This window comes from Myotis nattereri (assembly GCF_964212035.1).
Source record: "Myotis nattereri genome assembly, chromosome: 5".
Taxonomy (NCBI): Eukaryota; Metazoa; Chordata; class Mammalia; order Chiroptera; family Vespertilionidae; genus Myotis; species Myotis nattereri.
The window spans coordinates 110,365,425-110,382,191 of NC_138080.1; the positions used below are offsets into that span (position 1 = coordinate 110,365,425).

The 16,767-nt window shown below is 66.3% G+C and overlaps 1 protein-coding gene across 2 annotated transcripts in view; it reads left to right on the forward strand.

The window, feature by feature from the left end:
• Positions 1-16,520, forward strand: part of PRKAR1B (protein kinase cAMP-dependent type I regulatory subunit beta) — a 65,623-nt gene extending 49,103 nt beyond the window's left edge. For both annotated transcript variants that reach the window (XM_081092052.1, XM_081092051.1), the window contains exons 8-11: positions 782-842; positions 2,768-2,889; positions 14,899-14,980; positions 15,322-16,520. In XM_081092052.1, coding sequence (XP_080948178.1) covers positions 782-842; positions 2,768-2,889; positions 14,899-14,980; positions 15,322-15,494 — 438 coding nt within the window. In that variant the 3' untranslated portion in view covers positions 15,495-16,520. The remainder of the gene's footprint in view (positions 1-781; positions 843-2,767; positions 2,890-14,898; positions 14,981-15,321) is intronic.
• The last annotated feature ends 247 nt before the right edge of the window (positions 16,521-16,767 follow it).

Here is a 16,767-nt window from a genome sequence, read left to right on the forward strand (position 1 = left end):
GGAGCCGAGAGCATCAGCCTGGGTCTGGGAGAGGGCGCAGCTGGTGGCCCGCGGGGCCCTCTTTGGGCTGGGCAGTCCAGGGTGTGATGGGGTGGAGGCTCCTTTCCGGTGGCTCACCCATGGGTGTCGGTGGTGGGTCCCCGACAGCGTAGCTCCAACGCGGGCCTCCCCACGGCGGAGCCGTCGAGGCCAGAGTGGCTTCGGAAGTCTAGCTGTCACCCCTTCATGTGCTCTCGGGTCACCAGCCAGCCCTGTTCCCCGAAGATCGTGAGCCCCAGGAGGCGGGGGTCAGGGGTCAGGGCCTGGCTGCCACGCTGCGTGTGACAAACACTCACGTGGCCTAACCACGGGGTGGCTGCTCACGCTGAGGCTGCTCTGTGGGCGGGGTTGGCTCCCTCAGCTTGCACCTCGTTCACGAAGGCCCAGGTGCTGCCATAGCTCCGGCCACGGCCTCCACGTCCCGCCAGCAGCAGGAAGGGGGAGGGCCTTCTTGTTAAGGACGTGGTCGGGTTGCCCGCCAGGGCCATTCACACCCGGTGGCCAGGACGTGGTCCTGGGGACGTGGTCGGCGGTCCTGCAGGGGCCGGTGGGACGATTTTCTATCTTGGGGATGAGGTGCTGGGCATTGGAAACGGTGGCCGCTCCCTTGACTCTGTCATCAGAGGGGCTTTGGGGGCACGAGGGCTCTAAGGGGGTCTTCTGAAGAGCCGGGGTCGCTCGGGGAAACATGCGCTTGTCGGGGATCCGGGCACAAAGCCCCCCTCTGTTCCCTCTCCCACAGGGCAGCACGCTGCGGAAGCGCAAGATGTACGAGGAGTTCCTCAGCAAGGTCTCCATCCTCGGTCAGTCCAGCCCCCGTCCGGCGGCGGCTTCTGTGGTCTGGGTGCTGGGCAAGGCGGGCGCACACGTCCCAGCCACATGAGCATGCTCACAGATGTGCGCCTGTGCACAGCACGAGTATGCGCACACACCCGCACACATGCCTGTGCGCACACGCATGAACACATGGACACACGTGTGAGCACACTGCTGTTGGTCAGAACCAAGCCATCTCTGTCTGCAGGCGTGTTTGCTGGTCTGTCGGTCCCTCCACGGTCAGTGTTATGGTCTCCAGCTCATCCTCCAACTCTGAGCATCCGTGCCAACAGCTCCCGGCACCCCCTGACCCAGGATACCCTGACCCCGGGCACCCCTGACCCAGGGCACACCCCTGACCCAGGACACCCTCTGACCCAGGGCCCTCCCCGGCCCAGGGCACCCCCTCGACCCAGGGCACCCCCCGACCCAGGGTACCCCCCGACCCAGGGTATCCCCTGACCCAGGGCACCCCCTGACCCAGGGCACCCCCCGACCCAGGGCACCCCCCGACCCAGGGCAACTCCTTGAGCCAGGGCACCCCCCTGACCCAGGGCACCCTCTGACCCAGGGCCCTCCCCGGCCCAGGGCACCCCCTCGACCCAGGGCACCCCCCGACCCAGGGCACCCCCTGATCCAGGGCACCCCCTCAACCCAGGGCACCCCCCGACCCAGGGCACCCCCTCGACCCAGGGCACCCCCCTGACCCAGGGTACCCTCTCGACCCAGGGCACTCCCTGACCCAGGGCACCCCCCAACCCAGGGTATCCCCTGACCCAGGGCACCCCCTGACCCAGGGCACCCCCTGACCCAGGGCACCCCCCGACCCAGGGCACCCCCTTGAGCCAGGGCACCCCCCTGACCCAGGGCACCCTCTGACCCAGGGCCCTCCCCAGCCCAGGGCACCCCCTCGACCCAGGGCACCCCCCGACCCAGGGCACCCCCTGATCCAGGGCACCCCCTCGACCCAGGGCACCCCCCGACCCAGGGCACCCCCTTGACCCAGGGCACCCCCCTGACCCAGGGTACCCTCTCGACCCAGGGCACCCCCTCGACCCAGGGCACCCCCCTGACCCAGGGCACCCCCCGACCCAGGGCACTCCCCGACCCAGGGCACCCCCCGACCCAGGGTATCCCCTGACCCAGGACACCCCCTGACCCAGGGTATCCCCTGACCCAGGGCTGGTTGAAAGGGTGGCCTTTGCACGTGTCACACTGACAGGAGTTCTGAAGCAGAGAGAGCGGGCCCCTAACCCAGATCTAAAATAGAGGCTTTGCATCGTATTTTTAGCCGCTGACCCACATCCGTGCGCCTGTAAGCTCAGGCCGGGAAGTTTCTTTTGCCAAAAACAGTTAATCAGGCGATGGCATCTCCTTTAAAGGGAGCCCGTGGGGTTTTCCTTCCTGAGGGTCAGAGGGGATCACGCGGGGGGTGGGGGGGTGGACAGGTGCACCCAGCCTGCAAGCCTTGAAGGCACGCGTGGCTTTGCACCAGGTGCTTTGCCCTGAAGTGTGGCCGCGCCCTGGGCCTCAGTGTGGCCACGTAAACCGCCACGTCCTCTGCGCACTGGCGCACGCCGTCCGAGCAGGGGCCTCGCTCGGTCCTGTCAAACCCAGCAGCCCTCACGTGAGCCGTGGTCCTGCTTGCAAAGTGCGGCAGCTCTGTTCGTCCGGAGACCCGGAGAGTAATTAACACTCATGAGCTTCGACTCGGGGGTGTGGCGTGTGGCGTGTGGCGTGTGGCATGTGGCGTGTGCTGGAGCAGCACATCTGAGCCACGTCCCGCGAGACCGGTCTGTGCATCCGGCCCCCGCCCCGGCCCCTCTTCCTCCGGTTCCCTCACACAGATCTCACCGTGGGCTGGGGGCGGGGTGTCTGAGGTGACATTGGGGTGACGCTGCCGCCCCCACAGAGTCCCTGGAGAAGTGGGAGCGCCTGACGGTGGCCGACGCCCTGGAGCCCGTGCAGTTTGAAGACGGGGAGAAGATCGTGGTGCAGGGGGAGCCCGGCGACGACTTCTTCATCATCACGGAGGTGAGTCCTGCCGAATGCGGTGTGTGTGTGTGTGTGTGTGTGTGTGCAGGTCGCGTGGCCATGGGCGCGCGGGGGGGGGGGGTTTGCAGGTCACGTGGCCATGGGCACGGGGGGGGGGGTTTGCAGGTCACGTGGCCATGGGCGCGCGGGGGGGGGGGTTTTGCAGGTCGCGTGGCCATGGGCGCGCGGGGGGGGGTTTGCAGGTCGCGTGGCCATGGGCGCGCGGGGGGGGGGGTTGCAGGTCGCGTGGCCATGGGCACGGGGGGGGGGGTTTGCAGGTCGCGTGGCCATGGGCACGGGGGGGGGGTTTGCAGGTCGCGTGGCCATGGGCACGGGGGGGGAGTTTGCAGGTCGCGTGGCCGTGGGCGTGCGGGGGGGGGGCGTGCGTGCAGGTCGCGTGGTCATGGGTGCGGGGGCATGCAGGTCGCGTGGCCATGGGCGCGGGGGCGTAGCTCACGTGGTCGTGGGTGCAGCTGGGAGGTGGGGACAGCACCCGTCTGTACCTCGCACCCTCACCCTCTGTAGCCGGGGCGGCGGCAGCCCCACACCCGCTCCAATGAGTCCCCCTGGGAACCTGAAGTCTGTTCTGCACACGGTGTCCTGTCCCCACGTGTGTGATGACACGCACAGTACACGTGAGGGCGGGCTCTGGGCGCAGTCGGCGGCTGCTTCCTCTTCAGAATTGGGCGCGAGGAGGCACTTGGGTGTTTGCGGTGCGTGGCCAGTGCGGGCCCGTGGGGTCTCCCGTGTTATTCCGTGCAGCAGCGTGTGGTCTGTGACGATCGCAGGGTAGAGGTTTGGTTTTAGAAAATGGCGGCAGGCTTCTCAGCTGCGCATGCGTGACTCACCTTTCCTGTCCCCGAGGCCGGCCGAGCAAGGGACAGAGACAGGTGGCTCTGGGGCCTGAATCCCAGCGGCCACACGGGGCTGTCGCTGATGGCGGCGGGCAGCTGTTGTGGCCGGCGTCCCGCTCCCCTCCCCCCTGGGGCTGCGCCTCGGCCGGGTCCCAGGGAGGAGGCCGCCCGGGCAGGAGCCAGGAGGAGTGAGTGCCTGCTGGGCCGTGCGGCCACCCTCCTGGTCACGCAGCGACGGAGCACAGGGAGGACCCGGCTCATCTCCCCTTCGCATCTCACACGCTCCTTACAGCAGCTCGTCTGTCAGCCGCGTGCTTGGCCGTCGGGGAGATGGAGCCTTTGGCGTGGCCGTCCTCACAGCAGGACGTCCGGCCTGGCCTGGCCGCCGGGTAGGAGAACGCGTGGCTGCGTTCTCTCCGTGAAGTGGGAGCAATGCAGGTGCCACCCGTGTGCTCAGGCCTCCTTTGTGCCGCCCCCGCGGGCTGTGCCAGTGGGCAGGGTCCGAGAGGGCAGCCCTCTGGGCGTCTGAGGCCGGGGAGGGTCTTGGGGCCACCGGGCCTTGGGGCGGCACCTGGCCCCTCCCCCAGCCCCGAGCCTGGGGTGTGACTGACAGGCCCTCTGCAGCCTGAAGGCCAGCGAGAGCCTGGGGAGGCCCCAGCTGGTCCCCGAGACCATTCACCCCTCATCTTTCTTGAGAGGAAACGCGGAAGCGAGAATAAACCCACTGGCAGAGCAGTCACGGAAAGGGGGGTGAGGTCCCCGCCCACATGCTCGTCCCCAACTCTCCCCCTCACCCCACCCCCCACCCCGGCCCGGGGCTGCGACTTCAGAGACCTTTTGCCCAAGGCCCCGCCCGCCCGACCTCGGGAGGCCAGCTCTGCTCAGGGCCCCGCCTTCCTGACCGCGACCTGAGGACCAAGGGAGGTCTTGGCTCAGCACAGCGAGGCGTTGGCTGCAGCACCGGACGGGGCCCCCAAGCCTGTGCGGTGTTTTAATGTTGTTATGGATTTCAGAAAGGAAGGGAGGGGGGAGAGAGAGAAACATCAGTGATGAGCCCTGGCCAGTTTGGCTCCGTGGATACAGCATCAGCCTGCAGACCAAAGGGTCCCAGGTTCGAGTCCGGTCAAGGGCACGGACCTGAGTTGCAGGTTCCTCCCGGCCCAGGCCCCGGTCGGGTGCAGGAGGCAACCAGTCGATGTGTTTCTCTCTATCTTTCCCTCCACTTCCACTCTCTCTAAAAAAAAAAAAAGAAAAGAAAAGATCAGTGGAAAAATATCCTCGGGTGAGGATTAACAAAAACACAAAAATGATGAGAGAATCACGGACCGGCTGCCTCCTGCACGCCCCACGCTGGGCCCTGACCCAGGCCTGTGCCCTGACCAGGAACCGGACTGTGACCTCCTGGTCCATAGGTTGATGCTCAGCCCCTGAGCCACGCCGGCCGGGCACTGCGTGTGTGATGCTGGGAGCCCTGAGGCCTGGAAGGAGGCACCTGTCGGGTTTGGGAAGGCCCTGCAGAGGGCGCTGCTTGTCCCCTCTCAGTGCAGCCCAGGCTGGAGGGCAGAGGGCCGGGCGGGCACCGTCCTCACCCTGCAGACCGGCCGGGACCCTCGGACACAGGCCCCGCGTTGCCCTGCAGACTGTGGTGTCCGCCCTGCAGGGAGGGCGCCCGTCGCCATCTCTGACCTCCCGCCCCGGCGGCGGCCATGGGAGGGACCTTGGACAGACGCCCCTCCGGTGTCGGCCTGGCATTTCCCATGGAGAGAAGGAGGTTTTCTGGGGTGGGGCTCCTTCAGCCTTTGCTCGTAGACGCCTGCCCACGCCAGCGTGGCTGAGGGCGGTGGGGGGCTCACGGCATTCCCAGGGGATTCTCGCGGGAAAGTGGCGCCTAATCCCCTGAATCTGGGCTTGGGTTCTCCCACGGGCGGTGGGACGGGCAGCGATGGCTGGGAGGTGCGGCTGGGCACCCTCCCAGGCCCTCCCTGTCCGCGGAGCCCACAGGACGAGGCTCATCTCCAGCCGCCGGTCACGCGCCCTCACCGTGGACGTGGACGTCCAGCCAGTGAGTCTCGGGGAGCAGCCCTGTCAGCACCTGTGGCCGCAGAGATCCAGGTGGGACCCGCTGGCCGGCGGAGCCAGCCCAGGACCCCCTCGCCTCCCGACATGGTGGCCCCAAAACACTGCGAGGTGGGCAGAGGGCGGCGGCGGCCGAGAGGCGGGCCCTCATGGCCCTGCCCTCGTGTGCCCTGTGCTCACGGCCCGCCTGGCCCAGGGGCGCGCTGTCTTTGCCCGCACACGGGGTTTTTCATCATTTGAGTGAATAAGTTGCCGATATTTAAAAATCAGGATATTTCACATAAAAACCTGCATCTCTGCTCTTGGTGCCTGGCCTCTTGGACGGCCTGGCCACAGCCGGGAGCAGGGCCTGAGGGGTGGCGGCCCTGGTGCGGACGCTGCCGTCCCCCAGTCCCCACCCGGCCCGGTGGCCTGGCCGTAGGCTCTACGGCCTCAGAGCCACTGGTCTGGAAGTGGAGGGACAGCCACTGGGCAGCGCAGACAATTGTCCATTATTCTCTGGGGCCCGGCCTCCTCCCAGCTGGTCCAAGGCCACGGAGGAAGCATCGCAGAGATGCGTGTGAGAGGCGTGGACGGCGAGAGGTCCTCACCGACGCTCAGGGCGAGGAGGGCGTCCCCACCCTAGGAGTGTGGTCGACCGCGATAACGGGGCCTGAGCTCAGATGTGCCAGGCGTTGTCTGGACTCACCCCCGGTCCGGGGACCTGGCTGCGCCGTGAGGGAGGCTGGGCAGGAGGGCTGGTCTTTTGCCCAAGGACACACACGGCCAGCAAGGGCCAGGCCCACGGTCCGCTCGTCTCCCTCCCACGCCCCGGAGGCTCTGCTCCTGCACTCCGCTGGGCAGCTCCTGTGCGTGTGCGACCGTGTGCACGTGTGACTGCGTGTGTGGCTGTGCGTGTGTGACCGTGTGCACGTGTGACTGCGTGTGCGACCGTGTGCACGTGTGACTGTGCACATTTGACTACGTGTGTGCATGTGTGACTGTGCGTGTGTGACCTTGTACATGTGTGACCTTGTGCGTGTGTGACCTTGTGCGTGTGTGACCGTGTGTGTGTGTGGCTGTGGTATGTGGCTGTGGTATGTGGCTGTGCGTGTGTGACCGTGTGCGTGTGTGGCTGTGGTGTGTGGCTGTGGTGTGTGACTGTGCGTGTGTGGCTGTGGTGTGTGGCTGTGAGTGTGTGACTGTGCGCGTGTGGCTGTGGTGTGTGGCCGTGTGCGTGTGGCTGTGCGTGTGTGACTATGCGCGTGTGACCTTGTACGTGTGTGACCTTGTACGTGTGTGACCTTGTGCGTGTGTGGCTGTGGTGTGTGACTGTGCGTGTGTGGCTGTGGTGTGTGGCTGTGCGTGTGTGGCTGTGGTGTGTGGCTGTGCGTGTGTGGCTGTGGTGTGTGACCGTGTGCGTGTGTGACTGTGCGCGTGTGGCTGTGGTGTGTGACTGTGTGCGCGTGTGGCTGTGGTGTGTGACTGTGCGTGTGTGGCTGTGGTGTGTGGCTGTGCGTGTGTGACTGTGCGCGTGTGGCTGTGGTGTGTGACTGTGTGCGTGTGGCTGTGGTGTGTGGCTGTGTGCGTGTGGCTGTGGTGTGTGGCTGTGCGTGTGTGACTGTGCGCGTGTGGCTGTGGTGTGTGGCTGTGCGTGTGTGACTGTGTGCGCGTGTGGCTGTGGTGTGTGACTGTGCGTGTGTGGCTGTGGTGTGTGGCTGTGCGTGTGTGACTGTGCGCGTGTGGCTGTGGTGTGTGACTGTGCGCGTGTGGCTGTGGTGTGTGACTGTGTGCGTGGGGCTGTGGTGTGTGGCTGTGCGTGTGTGACTGTGCGCGTGTGGCTGTGGTGTGTGGCTGTGCGTGTGTGACTGTGTGCGCGTGTGGCTGTGGTGTGTGACTGTGCGTGTGTGGCTGTGGTGTGTGGCTGTGCGTGTGTGACTGTGCGCGTGTGGCTGTGGTGTGTGACTGTGTGCGTGGGGCTGTGGTGTGTGGCTGTGCGTGTGTGACTGTGCGCGTGTGGCTGTGGTGTGTGACTGTGTGCGTGGGGCTGTGGTGTGTGGCTGTGCGTGTGTGACTGTGCGCGTGTGGCTGTGGTGTGTGGCTGTGCGTGTGTGGCTGTGCGTGTGTGACCGTGTGCGTGTGTGACCTTGTCCGTGTGTGACCTTGTGCGTGTGTGGCTGTGCGTGTGTGGCTGTGGTGTGTGGCTGTGCGTGTGTGGCTGTGGTGTGTGGCTGTGCGTGTGTGACCGTGTGCGTGTGTGTGCATCTCGAGCCTCTCGTCCTAGCGCGGGGTCCACACTGCTGCTGCCTCCCGTGCTCCCACATCCCTCCTCCCCCCCCTCCTCTGGCGGACGGTGGAGATCTGGCTGCTGCTGGCTCTGGGCCGGGCGTTGCTGCTGCTCGTCCATTAAAGGCCGTCAGAGTCGTTTTCATGCCGACGTTGAGATACTCCTGGTGCCGAGGCCACGTGGTCATGGGCGGCTGATGCTCAGAGACCCACCGGCCCCCGCCATGCGGGGCACTGACCAGCCGCCTCTCCAGCTCCTGTGCTGCCGGCACAGAACCATCGCCAGGAACGGCCCCGAGGGCGACCCCTGAGGGCGACCCAGCGATGGTGACGCCCTGGCCTGGCACAGGCTCGGGCTCTGCAGGCGAGTCCGCCACGGGGGACAGAGTGCCTGTGTGGGGGGCCCATTCCCGTCCACAGTGATCGCACAGGCCTGCGGACAGTCACCCAGCCCTCTCGGAAGGTATCGTGTTCACAGCCTTGTGACGTGTGTTTGAAGTGGTCTCCGTGGCAACTTGGATTTTTTCCCCTTTTCCTCTGTGATTAACCAGATTTGGTGTCACAGCGGGACCCGGGGCTCTCGGGGATCAGACACTCTCAGACTGAAACGCAGCTCCATAGACTCTGCAGCCTCGGCTGCAGCTTCCCCCGTGGCCACACGGTCCCGTGTCCACCCCCAGACGCTGGGGTCGGCCCGGCCGCAGCCCCGTTCTCTGCCGGAGCTTCCGTGGACGGGTTGGCGAGTGGCTCTCGAGGCTGCCCACCCCGTGGGGCGGCTGCCTGTGGTTCGGGAGGCACCTGGCACCTCCGTGTTGCCGGCTGGTGATCCTGCAGGAGGGAGAGTGCTGCACGCCCGGGGACCACGTGACGGCGCCTCTATTCTGTCAGCAGACTCTGCAGAGACTCTGGTTCCTCCTCCGACCGCATCAGCCTCCGCCTTTCACTGAAGGTTCCGTGGAGAGAAGCCATCGTGAGTTCCTACTCAATTTTTTGAAGCCTCGTTTTTATGAGAAAAAAAAAAAGGCTTTGCAGAAAGTGTTCGGGGGCGGGGCCACTCTGGTCAGAGCTGTTTTCTTCAACAGGCTCACGGCGCCCCCGGCCGGTGTGGCTCAGTGGACAGAGCGTCGGCCTGCGGACTGACGGGTCCCAGGTTCGATTCCGGTCAAAGCTTGATCCCCAGCCCTGGTTGGGGCCCGTGTGGGAGGAAACCAGCTGATGTGTCTTCTCACATCGAGGTTTTGCTCTCTCTGTCTTTCTCTGCTCTTCCACTCTCTTAAAAAAGAATCAATGGGGAAATATCCTCTGGGGAGGACTGACAAGAAGTGAGGCTATGCTAACGGTGCGTCTGTACATGTTAACCATCACCCACCTGGCTGCTGCGGCTCATGACTCCAGCCGGCCCACAGTCGCTTTGATGGGTCCACGAGGCCAGCCCGCAGTGCCCAGGTGCCAGGTCACACACCCGCCTGGATGTTCCCGTGAAGCTGTTCTCAGGTGTGATGAACACAGACCTCACTTACTCTGAGCAGAGCTGGTGCCCCCCTGGCGTGGGTGGGCCTCGCCCCATCAGTTGACGGGGTTCCTCAACGGCAAAGGACTGAGGCCGGAGGAGGGGGTCCTGCCGGAGGAGTCCCAGCAGCCGTTCCTTGGCGTAGAGGTCTCCCTGCACTCACCCCGTTGGTTCTGTTTCTCCGGAGAATCCTGACTCCCACTCCTGCCCCCCCTCCCCCCCCCCCCGACTCTTCCGGAACAGCCAGGCCGCTGGCGGGGGCGGGGCGGTGGGGGTGGCACAGGCCTGAGCCTCGGGCTCTCTCTGCCACGTCCTGTGCGTGGCCCGTGTCTGTGCCCACGGGAACCTCCGTGCGGCCTGGGGACAGCCGGACCCCACCAGCCGGTTCCCATAAAACCTGGGAGGGAAATTCCGTTGCTCGTGCACCAGCTGTGCCTGGCGGCGTTGCCATGGAAACGCTGGGCGGGTTTTATCTCCTCTCGGCACACTGTCGCGAACGTCCACCCCACCGCTGCAGAGCCGCCCATTTCGGAGCCACAGTGGCCCAGGAGCTGCCCCTGGCACAGCTGCAGGGGGCGTGCGCAGACTTCACCATCATCTCGGGACATGGAGGCCGGAGCCCACCCACCCCACGCACGGGCCCTCTGCCTGCACCTGCTGTGCCCCCACTGTGCGCCAGCCTGAGGCACGGGTGCTGCTGGGCTATGTACCTGCAGAGGAAGGAAACCCTCTGACCCCCTTTCCGGAGATTCGCCGGGCGTCCTGCTGGAGAAGAGGCCAGGCCGAAGCAGGAAGGCCAGGGACTCGGCCCCGGAGGGAGCAGGGACCGTCCCACCCAGTGGGGCTGGTGTGGGGGGGAGGTGGGCTGGGTATTGAAGGGTGAATAGAAGTTTTCCAGATGGAGGAGGAGGGGGCAGGCACCCAGGTGTGGGGGGCGAGGGGTGCCAGCCGTGGGGGGCGCAGACACAGGCAGGGGAGGCCTGCTGGGCCACTGCCCCCCGTGCCTGGGACACGTGTGGACGTCTGCTCCATGCGGCCACGGGCCGGTATCTGCACAGGGTCAGGATGTCTTGGGCTCTGTCCAGTAGTCAGCGTTGCGTTTTCGTGGCCGATGCCAGGCCGTCTCCTCCAGGGGAACGTAGAGCGGTGCCCACACTGGCCACGGGTCAGTGCTGAGGGCGGCCTGCTCGGTCCAGCCTCTCTCAGCAGAAAAATAAAAACGTCCCGCCTGGGCCGCGCTGAGAAACGCTTTTGCAGGCAGCCTGGCTGGCGAGGAGCCCGCTGCCGTCCCCGGCTGGTCAGCCCCTGCAGCTCACGGCTGCGTCCTCCTGTCCATGAGTCTGGCTCCTCCAGGCCTCACACAAGTAGAGCCGGACAGTGTCTGTCCTCCTGCGTCTGCTGACGCCCTGAGCAGTGTCTTCGGGGCCCGTCCACCTGGTAGCAGGGTCAGCGTGTCCCTCCTTTTCAAGGCCGAGTGACGCTCCACGAAGGGAGGGACCGCATTGTGTTTATCCGAACAGCCCCCCGTGTACGGCTGACAGTGTGGGCGACGACCTCGAGCGCTTTCGGCGCCTTCAGCGTGTCACCCACCCCCGTGTAGCCCATTGACCCGAGGAGCCCCCAAGTGGTGGCCGTTACCCTCCCAGCGTCCGAGGAGTCCAGCCCCGAACCTTCACGCCTGACACGCTCACATCTGCCTCTGGAACCTCAGCCCAGGCCGTGGGCGACTCCCGGCCGGACACTCACCCGCCTGGTCCCGCCAAGCCCAGAAAAGCCCACCGGGACCGGCAGTTTTCTTCTTCTTATTTTTTTTTAAATATATTTTTATTGATTTCAGAGAGGAAAGCAGAGGGAGAGAGAAACATCAGTGATGAGAGAGAATCATGGATCGACTGCCTCCTGCAGGCCCTGCACTGGGATCGAGCCCACAACCCAGGCCTGTGCCCTGCCCAGGATCGAACTGTGACCTCCTGGTTCCTAGGGCGACATTGAACCTCTCAGCTAGCTGGCGGGGAGTGGCTGACCGTTTTAAACCGCGATTCAGGAATAACAATCAATAATTTGCCACCTGTCGGTGCCTCTCGCCTGTCCCTCAGCTGCTGTGGTGGGGCAGGCAGGGAGCTCTTGAGCATGGGACTACCCCGATCAGAGATGGGGACACCCCAAAACGCTCAGCAGCTCTGCAGGGGCAGCCTTGTCCCAGCCCCAGGGCGTGGCAGCCGGCGTGGCTGCCCCACCGTCACCCCCCCTCCTTTGGGCTGAGGGACTGGTCACTATCCCAGACCACACCCCCACGTCACCCAGAGAGGAGCTGGCTCTCCTCCCAGGGGTCCCTGTCCGGCCCCCGAGGGGCCCTGCCTCCCTCAGAGCACGGGGCACCCCTGAGCGTGCAGCGAGCGCTCGCCAGGCGGCCCTGCAGGCTCTCAGCCCGGGGCCACCTGTTCCCGCCCCGGCCCCGGTGCCACTTGTGCCGTTTCCCACGGAAGCCGCTGGCTTGTGCCCGCGCCAAGGCCCCGACCTCGTGGACGATCCAGTGAAGGCTGGCACAGAGCCGGCCTCGGGCGCGTCGCCAGCCAAGGGTGTTTTTGCAGTTGTTTTGACGACGGTTTGCAGCCCCGAGCGTGTGATGGACGCGCACAGCAGAGGTGGGCGGGGCCTGCGGGGTCACGTAGCCCGAGAGCCGCAGTGGGCAGCTCCGCGGCCGCTCGGAGCCACGGGAGACGGGGAGCCCTCAGGGACACGGCTGCCCTGGGGCCGGAATGGGCTGGAGGGACGCGACTCCACGGGGAGAAACAGCTTTTGCCTCGGTGACGGCTCCTTTCAAAGTGTCCTCACAGGCCCATCTGTTCCAAGGAAACCCAGAGCTGTTCACAGGCACAGGCTGTGTGATCTGTGCGCGCACACACATGTTGCATGTGTGTGCACCGGTGCGCGTGCATGTCTGGGTGCATGTGTCTGTCCAGCACATCAGTTTGTGGGTCTGTACGCGTGTGCATGAGAGTGCACGGTGTGTGTGTGTGTGCGCGCGGTACTGGGGTCTGTAGCTGCTTAAACACAGTAAAGATACCAGCAAACGACCCTCCTCGTCCGGCGTCAGGCACAGCGAGTGGCTTTCTAGGTCCCGAGGCTGCTGCTGTCTGTCGTCACCTGAGATATTTTCCATTGATCCTTAGGGAGAGGAAGGGAGAGGGAGAGAGGAACGTCCATGTGAGAGAATCATCAACGGGCTGCCTCCTGCACGCGCCCCGACCCGGGCCCGGGCTGGGGAGGAGCCTGCAACCAAGATACGTGCCCTTGACTGGAATCGAACCCGGGACCCTTTGGTCTGCAGGCCGAGCTCTATCCACTGAGCCACACTGGCTAGGGCTCAATTTTGTTTTTGATTTTGTCGAAAAACGTTTAAAAATCAAATGTTGAAAGGAAAGTGGCGTGTGCCCTCTGCCCCAGAGCAGGCAGGAGCTGCTCCCTCCCGTCCTTGGGCTCAGCCCCGGGTCCGGGACCTGCTTGCTTTTAGAGCCGGGTTGGAGCCAGCGACTGGAACACGGGGAATATGGTCTGGCGCCTCGGCAAGAGTCCCTGCCCCCTGTCCCTGAGGCGTCTGTGCTGCTGGGCAGCGCCGGGGAGCCGGCCTGGACAGCGCTGTGTCCCGGCCTGCGTGGCTTCGTGGGCCCCTGTGGTCACGCGTGTCCCCCGTGTCATGGGAACGCGGCTGTGCTGGTGGGAGCCCCCTCCTGGCCCACCCGCTGCTTCTCTCCCTCCTGGCTGTCGGGGGCATCGTCTCGTACGGACGTGCAGGGGCAGAGCGGTCCCAGGAAGGGGACGCCCTGTTGGGGCGTGTCGGTCAGCGAGACGCCTTCGCTGTGTGTGACAGAGCCGCTGGCCGAGGCGGCTGAAAGTGTGAAGTGTCCAGTGGGTCCTCGGGGCTCACTGTCCCCCCCGTGGCCCCTGCACCGGCGGCTCGGCCTCTGACACCCCACAACCTGGTGGTGACGTCTGTCGTCTGGGCAAGGAGCCCTGAGCTCCCCTGGTCCTCAGAGGCGAGGGGTCCCGTGTGGGACGGAGCTGCTCTGCGGTGGGCGGGAAGGTATCACGTGTGTCGTGAGTAAGAAGGTGCGGGTTGTGTGGGGCGTCCGGCATCACGCCTGGCGCAGCGGCTCATGTCCTGGGCCCCGTGGCTCCAGACGTGGGGCCCATGGTGGCCGGACCCCCGCGTGGCTCTGAGCCTGGAGCTGTGCCAGGGCCTGTGCCAACCCAGACCCAGGACGATGGGGCGCCCTGTGGAGGGTCCGGGGCTCCCCTCTGGGCTCCTCGTCTCGGTGTAGCATTCAGCTCAGTCCAGACGGTCATCCATGTGCCCGTCCTGCTCAAGGGCCTGGGGAGCTGTGCCAGGTACGGCGACACCACGGGGTCCCCTGACCTGCTCGCTCCCAGACGGTGGGCGTTACACATTAACCCGGTGCCGCGGAGGAGGCTGGGTCCGGTGAGCAGAGCGGAGCCCACGGGAAGCCAGGTCACGCTCCCCGTGCTGCATGGGTGGCGGGCGTGCCGGACGTGCCTGGCGCGGCGGGTCCTCGGCTGTGAAGGGGACGCAGCCCCAGGAGGTGGGAGGCAGGGAGCTGTGACCCTCCGGGGGCTCAGAATGGAAATCGGGAGGCGATGGCGACCAGCTGGCAGGGGCTCAGCTCTGGGACGCTGTGTGCCGGGCCGTCCATAACTTGCTCTCCGTCCACATGAGCTGGTGCCTGCTTCCAGAGGACAGGCCATCGGGGTCCCACCAACAGGGGCGCCCCAGTTCCCTGCAGGCGAGGGGCTGGGTGGAGCCCCCACACCAGTGTCCCCCCCCAGGACCCTCCCACCCATGCTGTCCAGGCATCCTGCCACCGAGGCAGAGGCACTCGGGGTCACGGGGTCACGGCTCCGGCTGTCTGGTCCCCACGCCTCCTGTTAATCATTGAGCCTCGAGGCCGCAGATGCTGCCTGCTGGGGTGCGGGAGGGTCCAGCGACCCCGAGACGGGGCTCTCCTGCTCGCCGGGCGTGACGCGCTCCCAGCCGTCGGGCCTTCGCGAAGGTCGGCTAATAGCCACGCGCAGGCGTCTGGGTTCCCACTAGACACGGCCGGCTGGGAGGCGCATCAGCGATCACGGGCCACGGCTCAGCCCCACGCCCCCGTCCACGGGGGGAGGGAGCAGGGAATGCGGTTGGGGTGTGGGAAGGGGCTGGTGGGAGGGGGAGCCCCGTCACAGGGGACCTCCTGGTGGGTGACCTCAGCCCGGCGACCCTCACTGTCCCCTTGGCGTCCGCAGGGCACAGCCTCCGTGCTGCAGCGCCGGTCCCCGAACGAGGAGTACGTGGAAGTGGGGCGTCTCGGGCCCTCCGACTACTTTGGTGAGTGGGCGCGGCTCCCACACTCGGGGCCTGGGCGGGTCCAGGGATGGGGACGTGCAGGGAGGCGGCCCAGCGTTGTGAGGCCTCGACTGACCCCCGTCCTGGCTGAGGGGGGGACCCGGGGAGCGTGGGACCCCCCGGGGTGCTAACGGTGAATGTCACGCCCAAGGAAACCTGCCGGCAGAGGCACTAGCATCGCCCATCACCGCGTGGGACGTCCTCACCCCAAAGGGTTGTCGGTTTATTGATGTCAGTTGTAAGCGAGGGTCCTGGGTTCTGGGTTGCTCTTCCCAAATCAGCAGCCGGCCGCAGGCCAGGCCCTGACCCCCTCTCGCCCCCAGGGGAGGTCGCGCTGCTCCTGAACCGGCCCCGGGCGGCCACCGTGGTGGCCCGCGGGCCCCTCAAGTGCGTGAAGCTGGACCGGCCCCGCTTCGAGCGCGTGCTGGGGCCCTGCTCCGAGATCCTCAAGCGCAACATCCAGCGCTACAACAGCTTCATCTCCCTCTCCGTCTGAGCCCCGCCCCGCCCCGCCCCCGCCCGTGGTGGCTCCCCCGTGTCCGGGCCGAGGGGCCGGGGTCCCACGGGGTGGGCGCGCCCTCCCTCCGGACTCCCGTGTGGAACGAAACAGTCCCCTGTGCGTTTGAAGACAAGGGCAGACGGGCCCCCGACTGAGGAGCAGCCGCTGCCCCTCCCCCCGCACCCCGTCTCTCCACGCTGTGTGGGCTCATCTTAGGGACCCCTCCACCCTCCTGCGCTCACCCTGTGGCGGGAGGACGGGGGCCCGGCCACCTCTGTGACCAGGTCACCAGGTCGAACGCGGGCGAGGTGCCCCAGCGGGCGACCCGCAGGCCCCGGGGCTCCGAGCGGGAAGTTAGGGAAGAGAGGGCCCCGCCCCCAGGGGGTCCTGTGGGAGATGCTCCGGGTCAGGGCCGCCCAGGAAGGAGGAGCCGCCTGCAGGTGACCCCCACCTACAGGAGTGGCGGGCGCTCACCTGTCTTGGAAAGCCTTTGTTGGGTCTGGGGCACTCGCCAGGTGCCGGTCGGGCCCACTGTCGCCCCGGCCGGCAGAGCTGCGGCGCCCAGGACGGAGGAGACCGCGTGCGTGAGTTTAGGACTTGCCGGGGCGGTGAGCGCTGTTCTCGGAGCCGGGCCGAGCCAGGTCTGCGCCCCGTGTGCAGAGCCGCTCCTGGGAGACCGAGTGGGGAGGGGTCCCAGGCGGCGGGGGCCTCGCCCTGCGCAGTCCACCACCTGAGCTCAGGCCCCGGGGCCCACACCCCCAATCACCGGCTCGGACACCCCCCATCGATGCATTTTCAATCCAGCAACACCCCACCAGGCCAGGGGGGCTCGGCCACTGCAGGCCGCTTGGCAGCTTCTGGTGGCCCCGGAAACAGTGGAAATAGTGCCGTGAGCCCGACGTGCTCCTGCCTGTGCCCGTCTGGGTGCCGGCGTGTGGCCGTGGCGTGGGAGACTGTGACGTGTACCCGCGTGTTTATCTGTGTTCCGTGCTGCATGTGCCATTAAACGTGCGATGAAGTCCCTCCTGCTTGGTGTGTCAGTCACTCACAGAAGCAGCTCTTGCTCTTGTTCGTGTTGCGAAGAAATAAAACTCACCGCCCGCCCGAGTTTAAGTGTCCAGTTCGTGGGCGTTAAGTATGTGGACACCGCTGTGCGGCCGTCCCCACGGTCCATCCCCGAACTCTCCGTCGTCCCAGACGGAGGCCCTGTCCCATGGGAAGTCGTGCAGGGGCCCAGCTGGGAGGAGCCGCGAGCTCGGCCACCTCGAAT